Source organism: Odontomachus brunneus, unplaced genomic scaffold (genome assembly GCF_010583005.1).
Source record: "Odontomachus brunneus isolate Ranch 3 - 2012 unplaced genomic scaffold, Obru_v1 Obru_scaffold_112, whole genome shotgun sequence".
In the NCBI taxonomy this organism is placed as follows: Eukaryota; Metazoa; Arthropoda; class Insecta; order Hymenoptera; family Formicidae; genus Odontomachus; species Odontomachus brunneus.
Window position 1 is genome coordinate 654,139 of NW_022639562.1, and position 22,142 is coordinate 676,280.

At 34.0% G+C, this 22,142-nt stretch overlaps 1 protein-coding gene across 11 annotated transcripts in view; it reads right to left on the bottom strand.

Annotated features, from left to right (window-relative positions):
- Positions 1-22,142, bottom strand: part of LOC116849333 (protein unc-79 homolog) — a 736,358-nt gene that overhangs the window by 326,230 nt on the left and 387,986 nt on the right. For 6 of the 11 annotated variants that reach the window (XM_032826384.1, XM_032826380.1, XM_032826376.1 and 3 more), the window contains 4 exons: positions 18,275-18,494; positions 18,000-18,194; positions 17,782-17,895; positions 1,989-2,137 (listed from right to left, as the gene is read on the bottom strand). In XM_032826384.1, coding sequence (XP_032682275.1) covers positions 1,989-2,137; positions 17,782-17,895; positions 18,000-18,194; positions 18,275-18,494 — 678 coding nt within the window. Of the gene's footprint in view, positions 1-1,988; positions 2,138-17,781; positions 17,896-17,999; positions 18,210-18,274; positions 18,495-22,142 lie in introns of all 11 variants that reach the window. The other 5 variants (XM_032826379.1, XM_032826377.1, XM_032826374.1 and 2 more) reach the window with 4 other exon arrangements.

Sequence of the window (22,142 nt, forward strand, 5' to 3'; positions counted from 1 at the left end):
TGTGACACCCTATATATATATATATATATATATATATATATATATATATATATATATATATATATATATATATATATATACAGGGTGGGGAAAAAAGATCGATACTCCTGAATAATTCGGAAAATATAAGTTTTGTAGAAAAATGTTTCAAACAAAAGTTGTAAGCCTTAAAAGGATGCATTCAACGGTAATACATTTAACCTTGGGTGGCGCTACCAAGGTCAGGTCGAGGTCAACCTTGCTTTTTAAATAAAAACATATATTTTTTTATTACACAACTTTATTCCACTTAAAAAAACAAATAACTTTAGTTTGAACATTTTTTTTATACGACCTCTATTTTCTAAGATACTGAAATACAAAATTATTGGTTTCAATAATTTGTTACTCGAATTGTATCAACTTTACCGAAAACTATCAAAAGATAAAAATTGTTTATTTTTTTCTCACAGAGCTCTGAGAATTTTTTCACAATTTTTTAATTAACTTTTTAGTACAGCATTTTCTTGCATTTTCTTAGTATTAAGAAGTTTATAAAAAATCCTGAAAAATTCTCAGAGCTCTATAAAAGGAAAATAAGCAATTTTTATATCTTACTATTTTTTGATAAAGTTGATAGAATCCGAGTAAAAAATTAATGAATCCAATAATTTTGTAGATATTTCCGTAAATATTTTAGAAAATAGAAATCGTATGAAAAAGTTTTTCAAACAAAAGTTATTTGTTTCTTTACATAGGATAAAATTCCGTAATCAAAAATATATGTTTCTATTTAAAAAAGCAAACTTGAGCTGACCTTGACAGTACCGTCCAAAGTCAAATAAATATTACCATTAAATGCATATTTCTAAATCTTACAACTTTTGTCTAAAACACTTTTTTATAAAACTTATATTTTCCGAGTTATTCAGGGGTACCGATCTTTTTTCTCGCCCTGTGTACAGGGTATTTTACACTCTCCTCCGGGCATTTTGTGGGGACGTAGAATGGGTTGATGTGAACATAAAAGTCCTATACCGTTTTGTGAAATTCGCAATAATAGTCGAGATATTAATTAAAAAAGATTAAGGAAAAACGCACGCTGAATGGTAAAGGACGGACCGCTCGAGTCACAGCGCGGTCCAGTAATAAAGCGCGCGATGTCGCGCGTGGTGATTGGAAGACAATGCACCAGTGCCTACTCTTATCTCGGTGCGGTGAGGCAAGACGTAGGAGCGCAGCGGTATAAGTATTGGCAGTGGTGCATTGTCTTCCAATCACCGCACGCGACATCCGCACGCTATATTATTGGGCTGAGCTGTGACTCGAGCGGTATGTCCTCTAATATTCAGCGTTTTTCCTTAATTTTTTAAATTAATATCTCGACTATTATTGCGAATTTCGCAAAACGGTATAGGACTTTTATATTCACATCAACCCATTCTACGTCCTCACAAAATGCCCGGAGGAGAGTGTGAGACACCCTGTACAGAATGTCCGAAACTTTTCTTGATACAAATCGTAGGAAAGTAGAACGGATTAAACGGAACAGAAAAGTCAAATACCATTTGGCAAAATTTGCAATAATTTTCGAGGAATTAATTATTTTGTCTGAACAAATTAGCGCTTGGGTCGACGAGCGACCATGATACACGCGAATCGTGACTCGCTGCATCTCTCCGCCCATAGCTACGATGTGTCTCGTAGCCATAGTTACCATAGTTACGAGATACAGCGTAGCTATGGGCAGAGGGACGCAGCGAGCGGCGATTCACGTGTATCACGATCGCGCGCCGGCCCAAGCGCTAATTTGCTGAGACAAAATAATTAATTACTCGAAAACTATTGCGAATTTCGCAAAATAGTATTTGACTTTTCTGTTCCGTTTAATCCGTTCTACTTTCTAACGAATTGTGTCAAAAAAGATTTCAGACACCCTGTATATACAATCTAGTTGTAGATTTTATTGTATGGAAAAGCACTATGATTCAAACAAATTGACAATTTACCTGATCCTGTCTCGAAAGAAATTGCATTAAGAGGAAGACTAGCAAGTGCATTGTTTCTTTATCTGCTTCTTCAAGGTCCACGATTTTGTGAGTATATCCTGGTAATGTGCTAGCCTCATCGACCATATTCAATGAATGTATATGACCATCTGTAACATTTACTAATATTAACTTATATTTACAAATTGAAAAAATGTTTGCTAAAAAGAAAGAAAATATCTACAAAAATTAATAATAATCCAATATTAACTGTTTTCAAATTTCTCCAATATTTTACAATTGAAGGAATTAATAATAAATAAGCTATGCAAGCAAAGAGAGAAAGCATGCATATCATTGTATTTACCTCAAAATTTATTCGAAGTGATATACGGAAAAGAAGGACCCCTAAAGGGATGCTAGATACTGATATAATACACTTTCGTAGTTTGCATTCCTTTTATATCTGGTTGCATAGAATTTCAAATGCTTTTATAGAATAAAAGTACAAATATCAATGCATGAAAGGACACCAAATAAGTCAAGAAAATTTAAAATTGTAAATAAAAGTTTTTTTATTTTGACACAATATGTTTTCATGCATTGACATATATACTTTTATTCTGTAAAAGTATTTGAAATTTTATGTAACCAAATAAAGAAGCAGTATGAACTATAAAATTGCCTTATGTTGATATTCAGCATCTTCTTAACTTAAAGTTATATTTTATATAAAGTGGAATCCTTACAAAAAAGCATTGCTGATTAATTAACAAAGAAAATATTACAGTAATTAATTACTGTTCAATGGGATTCAGTGATTATTTGGTAAATTACTACCTAGACAATTACTAAATGGACGTCCATGGGACGTCTATTTTTGGACATCGAATGTCGATTTATAGAACAACATATCGAACAATATTCTTTTATATTTCTTAAAAAATTAAAAAAAAATTGAAACAATCTTATGTCAAGTTTAAACAGTTTAGAAAGCTCATTTGATTTCTTTCAAAAAGCTGTAGAATTCTTAATAAACAAAAAATATAAATTAACTACTTCCAACAATTTTTAAGAAATTAAGAATTAAACAACATATTACAACTGACATATTTAACGTCAAATAATTTATTTGTTGTTTCGGTTTGTCGAATTGCTTTTGACCACTATAAGTTCTATTAGAGCTCCTATAGTTCAATCTAAAAATATAGTATGCAAATTTCATAATTGCATATCTGCTGACAAATATTGTTAATAACGTACGAACGTATGTTACATACACGTATGTTACATACAGGTATCCCGCCACTACCACATTATTTCTTAAGGGCAAATTCTTGAAGTAATTTGAAGAAAAAAATCCTAGTGCAAAAATGTCGAGGCTATAATACTTTTTAAATTATAAACGATTTACACACAAGAATTTGTATAAGAAGTGAAATTAGTTGTAAATCTCTGAAAGAAATGTTAAATATGTGACAGCTTATTGATGCTCATAAATATATTGTGTGATATTTTATTCATAAGATTTTGACGAAATTGTTATTATTTGCGATATGTTTATTTAAATTATAGAAAAAGCAGATTATTATTACATATCTTGTTGTATGGAACTTCCGTATCAATATTTGGAAAAGGAGCGACATGTGCATGCACCTGTACCATTGTATGTTGTACTGTATCTGAACGCGCGTACTTTAGCCAGTATAATTCGTCAACTTTAATCGTTTATAATTTGAAAAATATTAGTCTTGACATTTTTGCATTAGGATTTTTTTATTCAAATTACTTCAGGAATCCACCCTTAAGAGACAATGCGGTAGTGACGGGACGCCCAGTATATGTTTATATGTTATTACAAATATTTACATTTTATCGTTATTACAAACGTAATATATATACGTCGATATATAACGGTTATTGATGAATATATTATATAAAATACTGTTATGCTCGCCCTGGGCTGAGTCTCTGGTATGAAGAAAGGTTTGAGCTATGAACGATGCCGCGAAGCGTTCTCCGGGCGACGGGATGTGTGTTCTGTTTTAATAACAGCGGCTGTCAAAGAGTTGACAGCGAGACGCAGTCGCGAGAGGTCGTGTTTCCGACGGTATCAATTCTGAAACTGTAAAGACGTGTTTTCGCTGTACATTAAAGCTTCTCGTTCTTTATAATTGTGTGTTACGTTCATTTCTGCTGTGCGCGATCGCGTGTGCAAGTGTGTGCATAACATTTTGGGGGCTCGTCCGGGATCGGACGGGCACAACGAGCCATTCCCGTCGTTTGAACGGACGAGCAAAATTGAGTGGACGAGTGCAACGAATTGCCCACGAATAATATCCACTGCAAGGATCCCTCACGCAAGGGAATGTGCACACGGTCGTCGGGGGATGCTGAACAGTCATCGGAAGATAACGAGCGGATGTCACGTGACGCCGGATGCTCAACAACGGGAGCTGGAGCCGCGGTTTCAGAGACGCTCCTCCGCGAAGCGATAGAGGAGCTCAGACAACTGCGGGAGGAACGAGCGCTGCAGCAGCAACAATAGAAGGAGCTCGAGTCAACACTGCGTCTTCGTGACGAGGAGCTCCAACGGTTACGGCAGCGAGAAATCCAGATAAGTCATTCCATAAATAGAGACGCGTCAAACACTATTAGAAACGCGAGCGGGTTTTCCGGTAATAGCCACGTGCGAGTTTCAGATGAATTTCGTGAAAGTGCACAAGTTCATTCAGACGCAATACGCAGCGATCTCGGTTATAAATTAAAACCTGATTTATATGATAGGGAAACATAGCTGCATGAATTCTTTTCACAATTCGATCCTATAGCAAGAGCGAATTGTTGGAATGATGCGACAAAAGCTGTGGCGTTAATTACTTGTCTGCGAAGAAAAGCACGGTCGGTTTTAGAATGTATCCGAGATGTTGAGAATCTTGAATACGCGGAGCTCAGGGCGAAGTTAGAGTTGCATTTTGGTGAAGAAAATCTATCTCAAAACTTTTACATGCAATTAACTAATCGACGACAGAAATTTGGGGAAAATTTGGGAACATTCGATTTGGAGATTGAGAGACTTTCTCGGTTAGCATATTCAGAGTGTCCTTTCGCGATGCGCGACAATATCGCATGTGCACAATACATTACTGCTCTTTCTGATGGTTTTATTAAAAGAACTCTCCAATTAGAGGGTGTTTCTTCGTTAAATTCTGCGGTGGAAAGGGCCAAAACTATTAAGGTTATACAGGGGGAGAGTTTTGATAGAAAAAAGATGAATTATGATTTCGGGAAACGAAAAATTGAGGGGAGAGAAGAGGTCTCTTAAAAAATAGATAAAGTAGAAAACGGAAAGGGAAAAGATTACAAAAAGGGAGTGTAATTTTTGAAAAAGGAAGAAAGTTTTCTCCGAAAGAGTGTTGGCAATGCGGAAAGTTGGGCATTTCCGTGCAGAGTGTGCAGCGAATAAGGAAAACTCGGGTTAGTTGAACTCGGCAGGATGTGTTCAACTCGCGAAGCGAATACCTCGAGTAGTTCTAAGATTTATAGAATAAATATAATTAAACAAGGTTCTAATGCTTTTAGTTATAAGGGAGAGTGCTTGATGGAGAGAGTTGTTCTTTTAAAATAGATACGGGCTCTGATGTTTCGATTTTGAGTAATAGATTAGTTCGGAAAGGAAAAAGAAAGTTTCCTAACGAAAGATGTTATTTGAAATATCCCACGGGAGAAAGAGTTCCTGTGGAATCTAAAGTTTTTGCGAGAATTCAATTGGGAAGATACTCGGTGGAAATTCTTTTACTCGTGCCGGAAATTAGTGATGATTGTTTGTTAGAGGTTGATTTCTTTAAAGCTGTTAACTTAGAGAACGTTTTCGATTCTGTTTTTGGGACAATAAAATTTGAAAACGAGACAAATCTAGAATGTTGTCGAATTAAAGAGATTTCTGAAGGAGTCGGTTTTGAGAAAATCTCAACTATTTTCGTGTTTCCGACAGTATCAGTTCTGAGACTGTAAAGACGTGTTTTCGCTGTATATTAAAGCTTCTCGTTCTTTATAATTGTGTGTTACGCTCATTTATCCCGTGCGCAATCGCGTGTGCAAGTGTGTGCATATCAATACCTCTAAAAATCTTAGAACGCTAAAATATTTAAAAAATAATAAACTTTTAGAAAAAATATTTCAGATAAAAGTTGTAGGGGTAAATTTTTAGAATAACGGACCCAGCAGCTATGACCTTGACCTTCATATATATGATTGAGGTCACCCTTCTGAGTAACCTTCAGAAGGTTTTAGCCGTCGCTCATTGTTTGTTAAAAAAAGGTATTAATGAAAGAAGTTCGAAAAATATATTACAATTTTTCGATACTGTGTACTGTTAACGAGCAATATCGAATAATAACTGCAATATCGAACGACTAGCGGAGGGCTGCGCCCTCCGCACCCCCCCTCAAAACTAACCCAATCTATCGTCACATTAACACAAAAATTGAACACTTTAATAAACAATGACCGTCGGTTAATGTGACGATAGATTGGGTTAGATTAGTTTTCAGGGACGGTGCGGGGGGCTGCGCCCTCCGCTAGTCGTTCGATATTTTTCTCGTGTTACAAATGTTAAAAATATTCTTAATTTAAATATCTTTTTTAGTAAGTACTGTAATATTAAATGACTAGCGGGGAGCTGCGTCCTCCGCACCACCCCTAAAAACTAACCTAACCCAACCTATCGTTACATTACTCGTCAGTCATTGTTTATTAAAGTGTCTAACTTTTTTTCGTGGTTTGTGGTGAGTGCATATGTATATATAATAGTACATACGCCCCCACCGCGAGCCCGCCCTGTCAAACGGGCGAGCGCACGGGCGGCCAAGTAATGTGTGTGTGTGTATATGCGTGTATGTGTAGCAGCATCTTCCTAGCTTAGAAATTCGATGTTTTTGTATTTATGATGTTCAAAAATTACATTTATTTTATACAAATTTTTTTGTTAATAACTTTTTAATAAACAACGAACGACGGCTAAAACCTTCTAAAGGTTATTCAGGGAGGTGACCTCTATCATATATATGAAGGTCAAGGTCATAGATGTTGGCTCCTTTATTCTAAAGATTTACTGTTGTTTAAAATGATTACTATTAACGGATGTTATCAAGTTGACCTTGCATAGTGTCACTAAGATCACATAGTGTCACCTTGAACTTTTTAAATGGAATCCCCTACTTTTTTTGCATATTTTGTAGCTTATCTCGAGAGCTTTTTAAAACACTATAATAACGTATTTTTTCATTAAGTACCTTTTGAGTAATGAAAATTGAAAATATCGGAATTACAGTATCAGTATTAGTATTACCCATCTACACACGTACGTACGCACGCATGCACGCACACACACATACACGAAAGAAATGTAAATCCGACCGAGTAACTTCCGTGTGGTACACCGGAAGCGGTGCACTTGGACACGGTGCATTTGGACACAGCCAATCACAGCACCGTGTGATTAGAGACATTTGTAGGGTCCCTTGGAACAGCGACTTGTGATTGGACTGTGTCCAATTGCCCCGTGTCCAACTGATATACACCCTGGTACACCTTGGGTACCACCTTGGGTACCACCTTAGGTAATACCAATGCCGACGGTATTATAATTTCCAAGTTTTATTACTCAAAAAGTACTTAATGAAAAAATACGTTATTACCCAGCAAACACATAACTATTATATAAATATAAATATTATATAACATAGAAGTAACACGTAATATAACAGATGTTATATGTTATTAATGTTAAAGTTACATAATTTTCTTTTATAACCGCACTCTAACTGTGTTTTAGAACTGTTATAATTCTCTGTTATTTACAGATTATAATTATATAACACCAATATAACTAAAATATATTATGTTATATAACAAGCGTTTATTTGCATTACATTTATGTTATATAGCATTTTTATACCTAAGGATCGGATCATTCACTAGATGGCTCCCGTTTTCTCGTGTCTTTCTTGTACGTAAAATATGATACATTAATATGTATAAGAACGATGATCACAAGATCACAACTTGTATTATGGAGTTTACTTTTATAGTAAAAAGAAGTGATACACTTTTTGATAATGGAAATTACTATTACAATAGGAATCCTTTCCATTTAAATATGTACAGAAAGATGAAAATGAATAAATGAAAATAATTCCAATAGCATAACATGCCTGAGAACATATTGGGATACTTGACAGCTAGAATAGTTCTAGGATAATTCTGGAATATCTTGTGTTATTTGGGGGTTAATTAATTTAGAATGGCAAGATACTTTTATGTTATTATCTTTAGTAAAAATATTTTTGATATAAAACATATAATTATAATATTTTTACAAATTAAGTGATATATGAATGGTAGCTTATAATCTCTGCGTACAATTAAATACCTATAATTGCTGGGAAATAATAATTTATATTCCAGCTATATAACATTTTAACAATATATATATATCAGCTATATAACATTTTAGTAACATGTTATATTTCTGTTATATAGTTGCAACATTGTTTGAGTGGGAAATTATAACTAAGGGAAATAATAATTTATATTCCAGTTATATAACATTTCAGCAATATATATAACAGCTATGTAACATTTTAGTAACATGTTATATTTCTGTTATATAGTTGCAATATTGGGAAATTACAACTAACGTGTATGTTACATGTAACAAACATATTATATTGCAAGATTTGAGGCTTTCACGGCCATTGATACATTGTGTAGGTATAGCTTCCGGAATGGAGCCGTGTCTTGAATCAGCGATATCAGCATATCGCTGATTCAAGACACGGCTCCATTCCGGAAGCTATACCTACACAATGTTATATTGCACGTTACATTCTGTTATATTATGACAATGTAACTGTTATATTATTGTGTTTGCTGTTATATTATAGTGTTTTGAAAGTATTTGAGATAAGCTAGAAGAATATGCAATAAAAGGTAGGAGGTTCTATTAAAAAATTTAAGTTTACCTTGCTCTGACCTTGATGACGCCACTCAAGGTCAAACAAATAACTATAATATTTAATAAAGGCTTTTAGATATTCTATCAAATATAAATAATTAGAGTCTATGAGAGCTGAGCACTGGAAGTATGTGCGCATATTTTTTACTATTAAAACGAAATAATGCGTAATGAAAGTGATGATTTGTTAAGTTTGTTTAGACAATTACGGTTTGAGTTAAGATCGTTAACAAAGATTATTTCAAATTTATTGTCAACGTTTCATCTTAATTCTTTTATCATGAACGGTTTCGGTTTTCCCATTTCGAGAGACGAGAAGTTCATAGAAAAAAACAAGCTCTTATGGTCAATTAAACGACAAAGTATTGTTGAACTTACAGAGATCGATCAGATTATTTATCATAGGCCTTCATTTGATTTTAAGAATGCAATATCTTACTCAGATCAAGTAAACAAAACTTGAACAACAAACCCATAGTTTCGTTCAAATTCTTAAGTAACGATTTTGAAGACTTTGATATGAATTTCACAGTTGTGAAACTGTCATCACTGTCACCGAGAACTTTCATCTCTAGCGAAACTTATTCTTCGTTGAAAATCAACGACATATGGTTCCTGAATTTGACTGATGCAAATATTCTATCATAGGTACTCTTTATTATAGTTAGGAGCCAATTTTTGTTTACTACTTTCTAACAATAAGGAACGTTTACTCTTCGGTTTCATAAAAAATATTGAGAATAATGTGAGTAGGTTTGATTTAGATTTAAAACAAACAATACGTAATAATTGGATTACAGTATTAAACAGGTTCATCAATAATAATTTACTACAAAATTCGGTTGACAGAGACATTTTAAGAGCTCTACACACATCCAAAATGTTCATTCGCAATAATTCTGATATCCTATTTACTAGAACAGACAAGGGTAACATACTATTGCTATAACTATTGCTATAAATAAAGATGTTTATTTAAATAAAATGAGGAATAGTTTACAAGATGAAAGCATATACATCAGAATAAAGAAGAATCCTCTAAATAGTCAAGGTCAGTCTTAATGTACTTTTAAAGAAATGGAAGGATCCCATAATTCCAAGTCAATGTATTACACTCTTAGATGCAGGGACTCCTACCTTCCTAGAGCTTACGGTTTACCAAAGATACACAAGCCTGGATATCACTTAAGATTCATTATCTCGTCTACCAATAGTCCTTTGTATAATCTTTCGGTTTTACTTCACTCTCTAATTTACAATAACATTTCTCCGGCCACTTCAGCAGTTAGGAACAGTTTTGAATTAGTGAAGCATTTGGATAACAGATATATTCCGCCGAGATTTAGCTTGGCATCGTTAGATGTAATTTCATTGTTCATTAACGTTCCTTTGGATCTAGCTACTCATATTCATAGTTTAAAAAAGCGCTGGACCAATATATCTAAAAAAACCTTATGATGAGTTCATGAAAGCAATAAATTTTGTTTTTGACTCAATTTATTTTATTTTTAACATTATCTATAAACAAAGATTTGGTAGTCCGATGAGTTCTCCTCTTTCTCCTATTCTAGCGGACGTAGTAATGAGAGACTTGGAAACCAAAGCAATTAGTATGTTGAGTTTTCATATACCGTTTTATAGATACGTAGATGACATAGCAACTCTCCCAGACTTGTTCAAGGATATATTAAATTTATTTAACTTGTTCTAAAAGATTACAATTTACAATGGAAATTGGCAATAATAACCGTATCAATTTCTTGGATATTACCTTATTCATAAAAAATGATCGTATTATTACTGATTGGTTTCATAAAACTACTTTTTCGGGCAGATATTTAAATTATTTTTCACATCATCCTAAATACCACAAAGTGGGTACTATTATTGGACTAGTAGATAGAGCCATCCTTCTTTCCACCAAAAAAACCTAAATCTTATAATCTCAATTTTATTGAAGAATGATTATTCTCTACGTCTTGTTTCTGATATGATACGTTCAAAACTCTCTTTGCTATTTTGTAGAGGAGTTTAGTTAGGGCATGGTTCTCAAAATAGTACTGAAGATAATGAAGATTCTGGTGGTTTTTTCACAGTTCCCTATATGAGAGGTTTGAGTGAACAAATTAATTCTGACTCACTCTAGGAAAAGGTTGGCATATTTTGGTTAACGAATTAAATAACTTTATTAAGGGACATAAAAACTCCCTTCAACCTCAATCACAGATCAACATTGTGTAACAAATTATCTTGTAAGAATTGTGAAGCTAGTAGAACTAGCTCGGAGAACTCATCGGACTACCAAATCTTTGTTTATAGATAATGTTAAAAATAAAATAAATTGAGTCAAAAACAAAATTTATTGCTTTCATGAACTCATCATAAGGTTTTTTTTAGATATATTGGTCCAGCGCTTTTTTAAACTATGAATATGAGTAGCTAGATCCAAAGGAACGTTAGTGAACAATGAAATTACATCTAACGATGTCAAGCTAAATCTCGGCGGAATATATCTGTTATCCAAATGCTTCACTAATTCAAAACTGTTCCTAACTGCTGAAGTGGCCGGAGAAATGCTATTGTAAATTAGAGAGTGAAGTAAAACCGAAAGATTATACAAAGGACTATTGGTAGACGAGATAATGAATCTTAAGTGATATCGGCCAGACTAGCAGACAACTAAGAACACGACTCTCAGAACATAAAAGATTTTCTAAAAAGATGATAATTTAACAGTCACGCACGAACATATGTTACAAAATGCACACGTCTTCGAAGTCACAAGACTTCGTCTTCGTTTATAGATAATACCGAAATTTTAGACTCGGAGCTGTCCTTTGAGATTAGTTTCTGGAATGTTACATATAAAAAACAGCGTAATGGTATCAACCAGCAGAGTGATACCGAGTTAATCGATAACGGTTATTTGCCGCTGTTAGTTAGATTTAATAACAATCTTGATTCTTAATATTATATTTCTGTTTACATGATTACTATTTATATCATCTTCTTTATGCGCATCGTACATTCGCTCTTTGAAGTAAGTCAGAATCATATCATCTTCATTTTTGAATTTGGTTGATTCGGTTGTACCTTATGTTATGGACTCTGCGATTAGGTAATTTTTTATAATTTATTTAATATTTTTTATAATAGTAATATTTCTAAAAACTTTATGTAATGACTTATAAAATTTAAATACGTGTGATTGAGTTTTTTGCGGTAGTGCTTCCTAACTTTTTACTTACTTCACACATATTTAGCATGGAATGGTCAGTTTTCCTTTCCTTTCCCTTACATCGGCAAAGATGAGGAGGAATGCATGATCGCCGAGGACTGTTTTACAATATTTTTTTACTACATCAATGGAATTTGCGACAGATCCAGATAAAACGACAGTACTTGACATTTCAATGCGTTAAGATCTAATATATGAGCGTTATGTAATTTTTTTAACCGAATTTATTTTGTTTATGTTCATATTGAAGATGATCCAATGCGGGATCGAAACTTGTGTTGATTGTAATAATTAAACAAGCATAATTAGATCTTCTGCACAATTATTTCGTTTTAGTAGTTAAATATATGCGCATGTACTTCCAGCGCTCAGCTTTCAAACAGATAACATACGTGAATAGATCATTTTAGATATCTTTTATCTAAAACATTTTGTTCACAAATTTATTATTTTTGAAATATTTTAGCGTTCTAAGACTTTTAGAAGACCCTATACATATTTATCAATAACCATATGTTAGCAAATCAGTGACGCTATAATTGCTTTTGAATTTTTATAATGATAGATTTTTATATTTTAATTTCATAATGATAAGTTTTTATATAATGATATAATATGATAAGTTTAAATTTGTACTTTTTAATTTTATAATAATAGATTATAGACTAAATTTACAATAGTACGATATTTTACCGGTCCGACTAAATATATAGTGAGAAAGATTAGAAAGAAGTATAACTTATAGTTAAAAAATATAAGATATGAAACAATTCATACTAATAATGAAAAAAAAAATCGTTTTCGTTATCGAGGAATAATTTACATCAATTATTTATTACTATAACTCAATATTAGATCTAATTAGATTTATATTTATATTATATTTAATTATTATTGTCATTGAGTTATTCGAGTGTCCTTGATTGCACTCCTTGAGTGTCCGTGATTACGACTTGATTGCACACGATGATTGGATGATTTCAATATTTTCCTAGCACAATTTTACAATTACATGCTCCTGTGCTTAGCCATGTACAATCAAACTAGTCATTCAAACGTCACCTTATTATTCTGGAATATTAGTAAACTTATTTAAGTATTCAAAACCATAATCGTTAGTGATAAAACTACTAAACAATAATAATTTATTACTGACCAACCAGTAATACTTTTCTGTAAAGAAGACACTTTTAGCTTACATGATATCTTATTTTTTTATATAAGGTATCCAAAAATTTCGGACTTGTATTTGTATTTGATGTATTTGTGTTTGATGTATTAGGTGGTAAACTTAGTTCCTGCGGCTCACAGTTAAATGACGTTAGTTGTAGGTGTAATTTATTTTGACATCTAAAACTGGCTGCATTTTAGAGGTTAAACATTTGTCAATAAAATTCAGTGCGAAGAGATTCATTTAAGCGAGCAGTGCTATTTTTTCTTTTGATTAAATATGGAACGTGATAAGTTGTTTTTTCGACATGTGCTGCTTCATTACTTTGACTTGAAAAAAACTGCAGCTGCAGCTCATAAATTGCTTTTCGAAGCTTATGGCAATTATGCTCCATCGGAAAGAACATGTCAAGTATGGTTTCAGCGATTTAAGAGAGGTGATTTTGATGTTAATGATAAAGAACGCTCAAGCCAACCGAAAAAGTTTGAAGACACCGATTTGCAGGCATTATTGGACGAAAACTCTACTCAAACGCTCCAAGAATTGTCTGCAGCATTAAATGTTACTCCGATGGCTGTTTCCAAACGTCTACATGCAATGGGAAAAATTCAAAAGGAGGGAAAATGGGTACCACACGAATTAACCGCAAATGCCATTGCGAATCGCTTAAACATCTCTATTTCTCTGCTCGCCAGGCAGAAAAAGAAGAGTTTTTTGTGGCGCATAGTGACTGGCGATGAAAAATGGATATACTTCGATAATCCTAAACGAAGAAAATCATGGGTAGACCCTGGCCAACCATCGACATCCACACCAAAGAGAAATATTCATGGCCACAAAGCAATGCTTTGCATTTGGTGGGATATGCACGGCGTCGTTTATTATGAGCTACTCAGACCGAACGAAAGTATCACGGGGGATCGATATCAATCACAATTAAACCGTCTGAATGAAGCATTGTTGGAAAAAAGGCCAGCAGTAGCCAGCAATCGACGTAAAGTCATGCTTTTGCACGACAACGCTCGACCACACGTTGCCAAAGCCGTCAAAGAAACACTGATGCAGCTCGAGTGGGAAGTTCTCCCGCACCCAGCGTATTCACCAGACTTAGCTCCTTCGGACTATTACTTGTTCCGATCGATGCAACACGGCTTGGTGGATACACACTTCAGAAATTACGAGGATGTGCGAAAATGGATCGACGAATGGATTGCATCAAAAGACCAATCGTTCTATCGTCGCGGAATCTACGCGTTGCCCGAAAGATGGGAAAAATGTATAGCTAGCGAAGGAAAATACTTCGATTAATGTATTTTTTGCTTTTGATGCCGAAATAAATGAGTTTTTTAAACAAAAAAACCGCAGGAACTAAGTTTACCACCTAATACAGCCGCAATATACAGGTAGAATGGATCAAAATAACTAGAAGAGTTAGGTATCATATTGTAACTATCGCTATAGTTATTCAATAATTAATTGAACTGTATGAATGAATAACCGCACGAGAAATGATACGACGGACTCTATAGTCATATCTATTGAAAGAAAACTTTCGATCTGTAAGAGAACTAGTTTACTTTTTACGATTTATCGTTTAGTATTTATCGTTTAGTATCGGTGAATAACAGCTGATTCCGAAATATATGCTATTTTTGACTTACGATCCTGTGTTGCATGTCGCTCACTGTTCACATTTACTCTGTGTCTCGCTAACAATTAATATTCACTGTTGCTAGAAGATTCAAGAAAGTAAGACATCTTTCATTAGACATGTTCACCTGTGATACTGCTTCACATGTGCTTATTTGCTTATGTGGTTTAATTAATTTTTCAATATTCAATTATTACTATTAAATTTATAAAACAGTACATAAATTCCTGTTCAGTTTGATTCTATCTACACAACAGTTATATTCGGAATTTTCAGACATTTTGTATAAAACTTTTTTCGTCAAGTTAATAGATTTTTAACAAAAAGAAAAGAAACAGTGATGTTATTGTGATTATATAAATGGAGTATTCTTTTCCAAAGTTACACCCATGCTGTCCATTTTTTATTTGATTTAAAATTTTCAAAAAAATCTTAAAATCTACAGGAAAATGCAAGCTTTCTAATGATGTGTGGCAAAATTACCGAATTCAATCAGATCATTCTCAAAATTTGGGAAGACCTAAAAAAAATAATAATGAAAATAATTTTCCAAGTGTAGCGATGAATCATTCGACTTTTTTCTCTTCCAATCAACACGTGATATAGTACTCTATTCATCTGCATCTTGTCATGTGAGTGTAATCTAACGGATAAGAGCTGATTGGTAGTGTAAGATATCTTGGAGAACGATTTTGAGAGTCAAACATTAATTTTATGGGTTTACTGGGTTAAAAAATTTTTCCACAATGAGATGCGACTGAATTGACGCAATAGTGATATCGTACGAATTTTTGCATTCTACCTTTACGAAAATACGCCTAGGGGTTGAAATGGGGCGATGAAACTTCGATATTCGTGGAGAGAACCCTTGACAACCCCGATATCAATTTTTTCTTCCAATGAAACGCTGCAGTCGTGATTTCACCCGAACTCACACCCTTAACCTTTAAAAAAACGCTTAAGGGTTGAAATAGGGCTATGGATCTTTGATATTCGTGGAGAGCACTTGAATCACATTATTCATTTCATTGTGATTGTATGGCTCTTACTCTCTCATGTTTTACGTCGAATAATGATTACTCATCTTTTCGAAACCTCGATATAAAAAGACGATGCATCACAATCTTTAAAATATCTCTTAATCACCATTTCTTCTCTGTTAATTGGTACGAAACAGTTATTTCTCAGAATCTCTGGAACTGATGGAACAGCATGAAATCTTTTAAAACATCTCTTCGTCTTTTGGTGCTCTTTGTCATCATAAGACAGTATTTGAATGCTTTTGGAATTCTTCTGACTTCAGTCAATAAGTTTCTCGAACGAAAGGATATCATCGTTCGGTTTACAGAAGAGGCTAGCTTGTACAGCTTCTCTCTTGAATACAGCACCTATACCATCTGAAGCACCTTTACCATGTGCAGTAGTTAGCCTTCTTTGTAAACCGAACGATGCCATTCTTTCGTTCGAGAAACTTTGACTGGAGTCAGAAGAATTCTAAAAGTATTCAAATATTGTCTTATGATGATACTCAAAGAGCACCAAAAGACGAAAAGATTTCTGAAAAGAAGATTTGGTGCTGCTCCACCAGTTCCAGAGATTCTGAGAAATCACTGTTTCGTACTAATTAACAAAGAAGAAATGGTGATTAAAAGATATTCCAAAGATTGTAATACATCAACTTTTTCATATCGAGGCTTCAAAAAGATGAGCAATCATTATTCAACGTAAGACATAAGAAGGTAAGAGCCATACAATCACAATGAATAATGTGATTCAAGTGCTCTTCACGAATATCAAAGATCCATAGCCCTATTTCAACCCCTAAGCGTATTTTTTAAGGGTTGGGGATGTGAGTTCGGGTGAAATCACGATCGCAGCGTTTCATTGGAAGAAAAAATTGATATCGGGGTTGTCAAGGGTTCTTTCCATGAATATCGAAGTTCCATCGCCCCACTTCAACCCCTAAGTATATTTTCGTGAGGGTAGGGTGCGAAGATTCGAACGATATCACTATCACGTCAATTCAGTCGCGTCTCATTGTGAAAAAATTTTTTAATCCGGCAAATCTTCATAAAATTGATTTTTGACTCTCAAAATCGTTCTCCAAGATATCTTACACTACCAATCAGCTCTTATCTGTTAGATTAAATTCACATGACAAGACACAGATGAATAGAGTACTATTACGTATTGATTGGAAGAGAAAAAAGTCGAATGATTCATCGCTACACTTGGAAAATTATCGTTTTCATCATTTTTCTTCGGTTATCCCAAATTTTGAGGATGATCTGATTGAATTCGGTAATTTTGCTACGCACCATTCGAAAGCTTACATTTTTCTGTAGATTTTAAGATTTTTTTGAAAATTTTTAGATCAAATGAAGAATGAGCAGCATGGGTGTAACGTTGGGAAAAAATGCCCCAAATATAAATATCAAATGATGGGCACTTCCTTCTTGCAGAGTGAGATAACTAAAAACAATAATCTTATAAGAAAGATAAGCTCTGAACATATTTGAGAGAAATATTTATTTTATTATATATTACTAACTATTATTAACATCTACTGGCGATTCTGTATTTTTACTTACCGTCCGAGTCCATTTATGAATGATCCACTTGCAATCGAATGCTTTAACATCCTTTTAATGGACCATGTAATACGAACGAACAACATTTTTGCGCGTACACATTTACCATTGTCTACCAACTACGCAAGCGAACACACTACTCTACCTGGGATACTGTTATTAGACGGGGTAGACTCTAACAACTGACCCAGTCCGAATCTCGAGCTCTTCCTTTTCAAGATGGGCGCAGAATATTGCCGACTGTACACCTTTTCCTTCTCTGCGTAAAAGATGTGGAAAACGAAAAATAATAACACATAGTGTACGAGGAATAACTGATGTGCGCAAAAAGACAATAAAGGAATAAATATAAAGATATCATACCTTGCTTGGTGTCTTGTCGAGGTAACATCGATGCTGGCGCGGACATTGTACGCTTATAAGGCCACTTCGTGCCGAAACTTGCACTTAATGTTTTTACAGAGCTTGTGCCGCTACCATCAGATTGAGATAGTGCTTCATGCGCACGATGTAGTTTCTTTAAGAATACTTCGCTATTCAGATCCGTATTCTTCAAATCTACAATGTAAGAATCTATTTAATAATAATGTCAAGTAAATATATATAATACAAAGTTAGTGCAACAGAATGATACATGCTGTAAGTGTGTGACTGACCACGCAAGTAAGATATATCTCCCGACTTCTCCAAATTGATCTGGGCTTCAAGGAATAGAGCGTCGAATCGATTTAAGAAAAATTCCCATGTCAAAATGCGTCGATCGCTAAGACTGTTGTGAAGCTGGTAAAGCGATTGCAATACCATAGGGCGATCCACGATAACAGAATCAAATTGTGTCTCCAGACATAAGATTAACGACTGATAGAAAAATAATTATATAAACTGTGATAATTGTTCACATAACCAAAGCTATTTTCGATTCTTATCCCTAAAAAACTTAATCTAACTTAATGTATCACTGTGACATTAACATTATCAAAATATATGCATTTTTTTATACGTTAAGAAGATATCGGAATGTCTTCAGAGTCGTATTGCGTAGTTAAAAAATATACATTTATCGTACACATAGTAGTTCATATTAATCAAATATTAAGTTGAAGGCATTAGCGATGTTTTGATTAACTTTATCTTAACTCCTAGCTAGCACACTAGGGTATTAAAAGCCCTAGTTCAATTTAGCTTGATTCGGCTTCAATTTACTCCCCCTTATAGTACGAAAATGGTGCTTGTGCCATCATCTATTGTTTGTCCAAGGAACCCTCTTTCTCCTGGATTACCTAGCGTAATTCTAAAAGTCAGTTTAGTTGTGGTATTCAAGTGAAACGGAGTGATGCCATCAGAGACCCCAGTGTGCCAGCTATAATTATTCGAAGAATTCCTTTCTGAATTTTTTTCCCATTGGTGTTTGTCATTAAGGCGTAAAAAAAGGTAAGTACATAATGTTATACGGCATTTAATTTTTTTTTCAAAAGTGTATTATATTATTCTGGTTTTATTAGATGGCGTATCAGTTACGACTTCGGCCCATACGCCTGCAGCTATTCGAGGAAGATCGTAAGGATAATTTTTGTACATTAATCAAATAAAATTCACTCATATCTAATAAATAAACAAATATACTTTGAAAAAATAAGTATATTTTGAAAAAAATAAGTAATATTTTTTGGCTGAAATTCGTCTTTTCAACTCTCCAAATAAATACTTTTTTTGAAACGGCCACTATCAAACCATTTTTTCTCTTAAAGTGTTATATCTCAATAGTGTCAAGTTAAATTTTTAGCTCTTAATATGAAAAAATGGAAGTTATGAATTTTTTAGTAAAAATAGTCATTTTTTCGTTTTTTTTACGTTTTCGAATTTTTTTTTTATGCTCAATATTATATTTTATCAAAATAATTTATGACATCTTTTAAGCCAATATTTGAAAATTATTTTGGAATTTTTGGTAAATGTTCACTTTGGAGGTGTCACCTCCCACGACCTTGATCTTAACACATATTATAGACCACTGTCCTGAGTAATCTTCAGAAGGTTTCCTGATAGAAATTTCACGCAGTTTGTAAATAGTTACTGAATAGTTATATTAACGTTTGCCCAGTAACTGACGAATAAAACTGTTGGGATCCCAATTAGGATGTAACGTTTTGTCTGCAGTTACTGTGCACAAAAAATGCGCAATATCTGAACTCATTTATTGACCGAGAACTGAGCAATAATCGGACAAAGAAACTATTCAGTCGATTAATAAGCAAGTTTATTGCTCATAAAATAGAGTTTTGTGCTAGTAATAATGGATATTGTGTGCATGCTTGCTTATTGTACAATTTTAATTTTTAATAAAAGTCAGTACAGTCGTAAACATAAAGAATGTCTGATTTTTTGTAATAAGTTTCAGAATATAACCGAATAGTCCAATATAAGAAACGTATTTCTTAGGTACTATTCTCTCATTGGATAATTTTTAGGTTACGTTGTCAACAAAAAGTCGGACAACCTTTATGTCCATAATTATATAAGAAATCTAGGATGCTTTTTACGATAATCTAATATATTTTTGTCGCAATGCAATTCTGTATCATTAATACCATAGCCCATTTGTTGTTTGCTCACTTTCAACTCTAATCTTACTTATCACTTCTACTATAGCGTGTTGTTTTGTTAAATCCCAAATTTCCTCCAACTTCCTCTTTCTTGCTGTATGTTTTGCTATGCGTTCACTTATTCTTTAAATAGTTTTAAGATCGTCTCTATATAATATAATTTTTATCATGCACATGTGTATGCGATATAAAACTTAATAAAACTATGTTCAGTTCCTTCCCAGTTTTTGCGCAGTTTCGATACAACTATGAAATACAGTAATACTAGATAGTAATTGATTAGGTGTCTAATAAAACTGCATAGATTTCTACTAGGGTTTTAACCGTCGCTCGTTGTTTGTTAAAAGGTTATTAACAAAAGTTAAAAGGTTATTAATAAAGAAAGTTTTATAAACGGAACGTAATTTTGGTATACAATATACATTGAAATAAGGTAAACAATACATGTATATGCGCGAGGGAGGAGCTCCGCTCGTCCCTCCGCTTCCCTTTCCCAAAAAACCTAACCTTAACCTAACCCATTTGTTGAAATATAATAAAACGTATACATGCACGATTTAAATATACAGGATAAATAAATTATATTGAAAAAATTATTAATTTGATATTTATAATAAATTTATTCAGTATTATTTTCGTTAAGTGGACAGAAATGAGCCATAATTTAAAAAAATTTATTGATTCAATCTTCATAATTATATTTTCATTTGAACAAAAATTCAGTTAAATAATGGGCCTAATGATTTTCATTCGTACCAAAGCGAGGTGTTCCATTGCATATATCACACCATAATCTTTCGATGTTTTGAGTATAAACTCCACTAAACGGATCGACAAAATTGCGAAAATGGTTTAAAGTTTGATGTAAATAATTTTCTATAGATAAAACATCGTAGACATCCCAAGAATCGCTATATATTATATTTCCCGATGCAATATAACGATGAATTATTGGTATTAACGTAGCTGCTGTTCTATCTGGTACTGATGCCACAAATAAACGAACGAGAGACGGAGTCCCTCCCTCGCGCATATACGTGTACTGTTTACCATATTTCCATGTACACTGTATGCAAAATTACATTCAACTTCTAAAACTTCTTTTGTTAATAACTTTTTAACAAACAACGAGCAACAGCTAAAACCTTCTGAAGGTTACTCAGGAGGGTGACTTCTATAATATATCTCTAGGTCAAAGTCACTGGAGGTGACTCCTCTAAAGTAAACATTTACCGAATTTTTTCAAGTGAGAAAAATCAATAGCTTCTACGCAGCAAACATTTTAGTGGTTGGAGTCTTAAATGGCTTAGTATGCCAGCTATGTGAATTGTGATGAAGTGTGCCAGCTAAGGGTTAATATATGTATACACACGTTGAATTTATGTTAACCCTGCGGCGGACGCGCCTTTAGCAGACTTCTTTTTTGTTACATTCTTCTTATATTAACTGGCAGTAGTTCTTCTTTTTCTTTAATAATTGTTGAAACATAACATTGGCTATCTCCCTCGTGCTGCCACCTTACTGTGGTGAAAGGGTTCCCGCTTGATCCGAGGAAGGCGTAGCGACAGTACCCTCCGGCTTTGGTCGGAAAAGAGGTTCCTGTCTGAGAATCGTTGGCGAATGGTAGTTCAGAAGAAGGAAACCCTTACAGAAAACCGAGCCGCGGTAGGCTGCAGCACCGCGGTTGCGATAGGAGAACCTGATTCGCCCGTCGGAGAATCCGGCGCGCGATGAGAGCCCCCCACTGTAGGGGATGGCCAGATCCCTTAGCCACGTAGTGGCACCTGCCTCCTGGGTGGGCAGCTGCGCCCGAGAATATTAGGAGCTGAGTATCGCGCCCGAATCGTCCATTGGGCAACCGGGAAAGTGACCCGCCCCACAACGAAAGAGGAGGTGCCTGGGG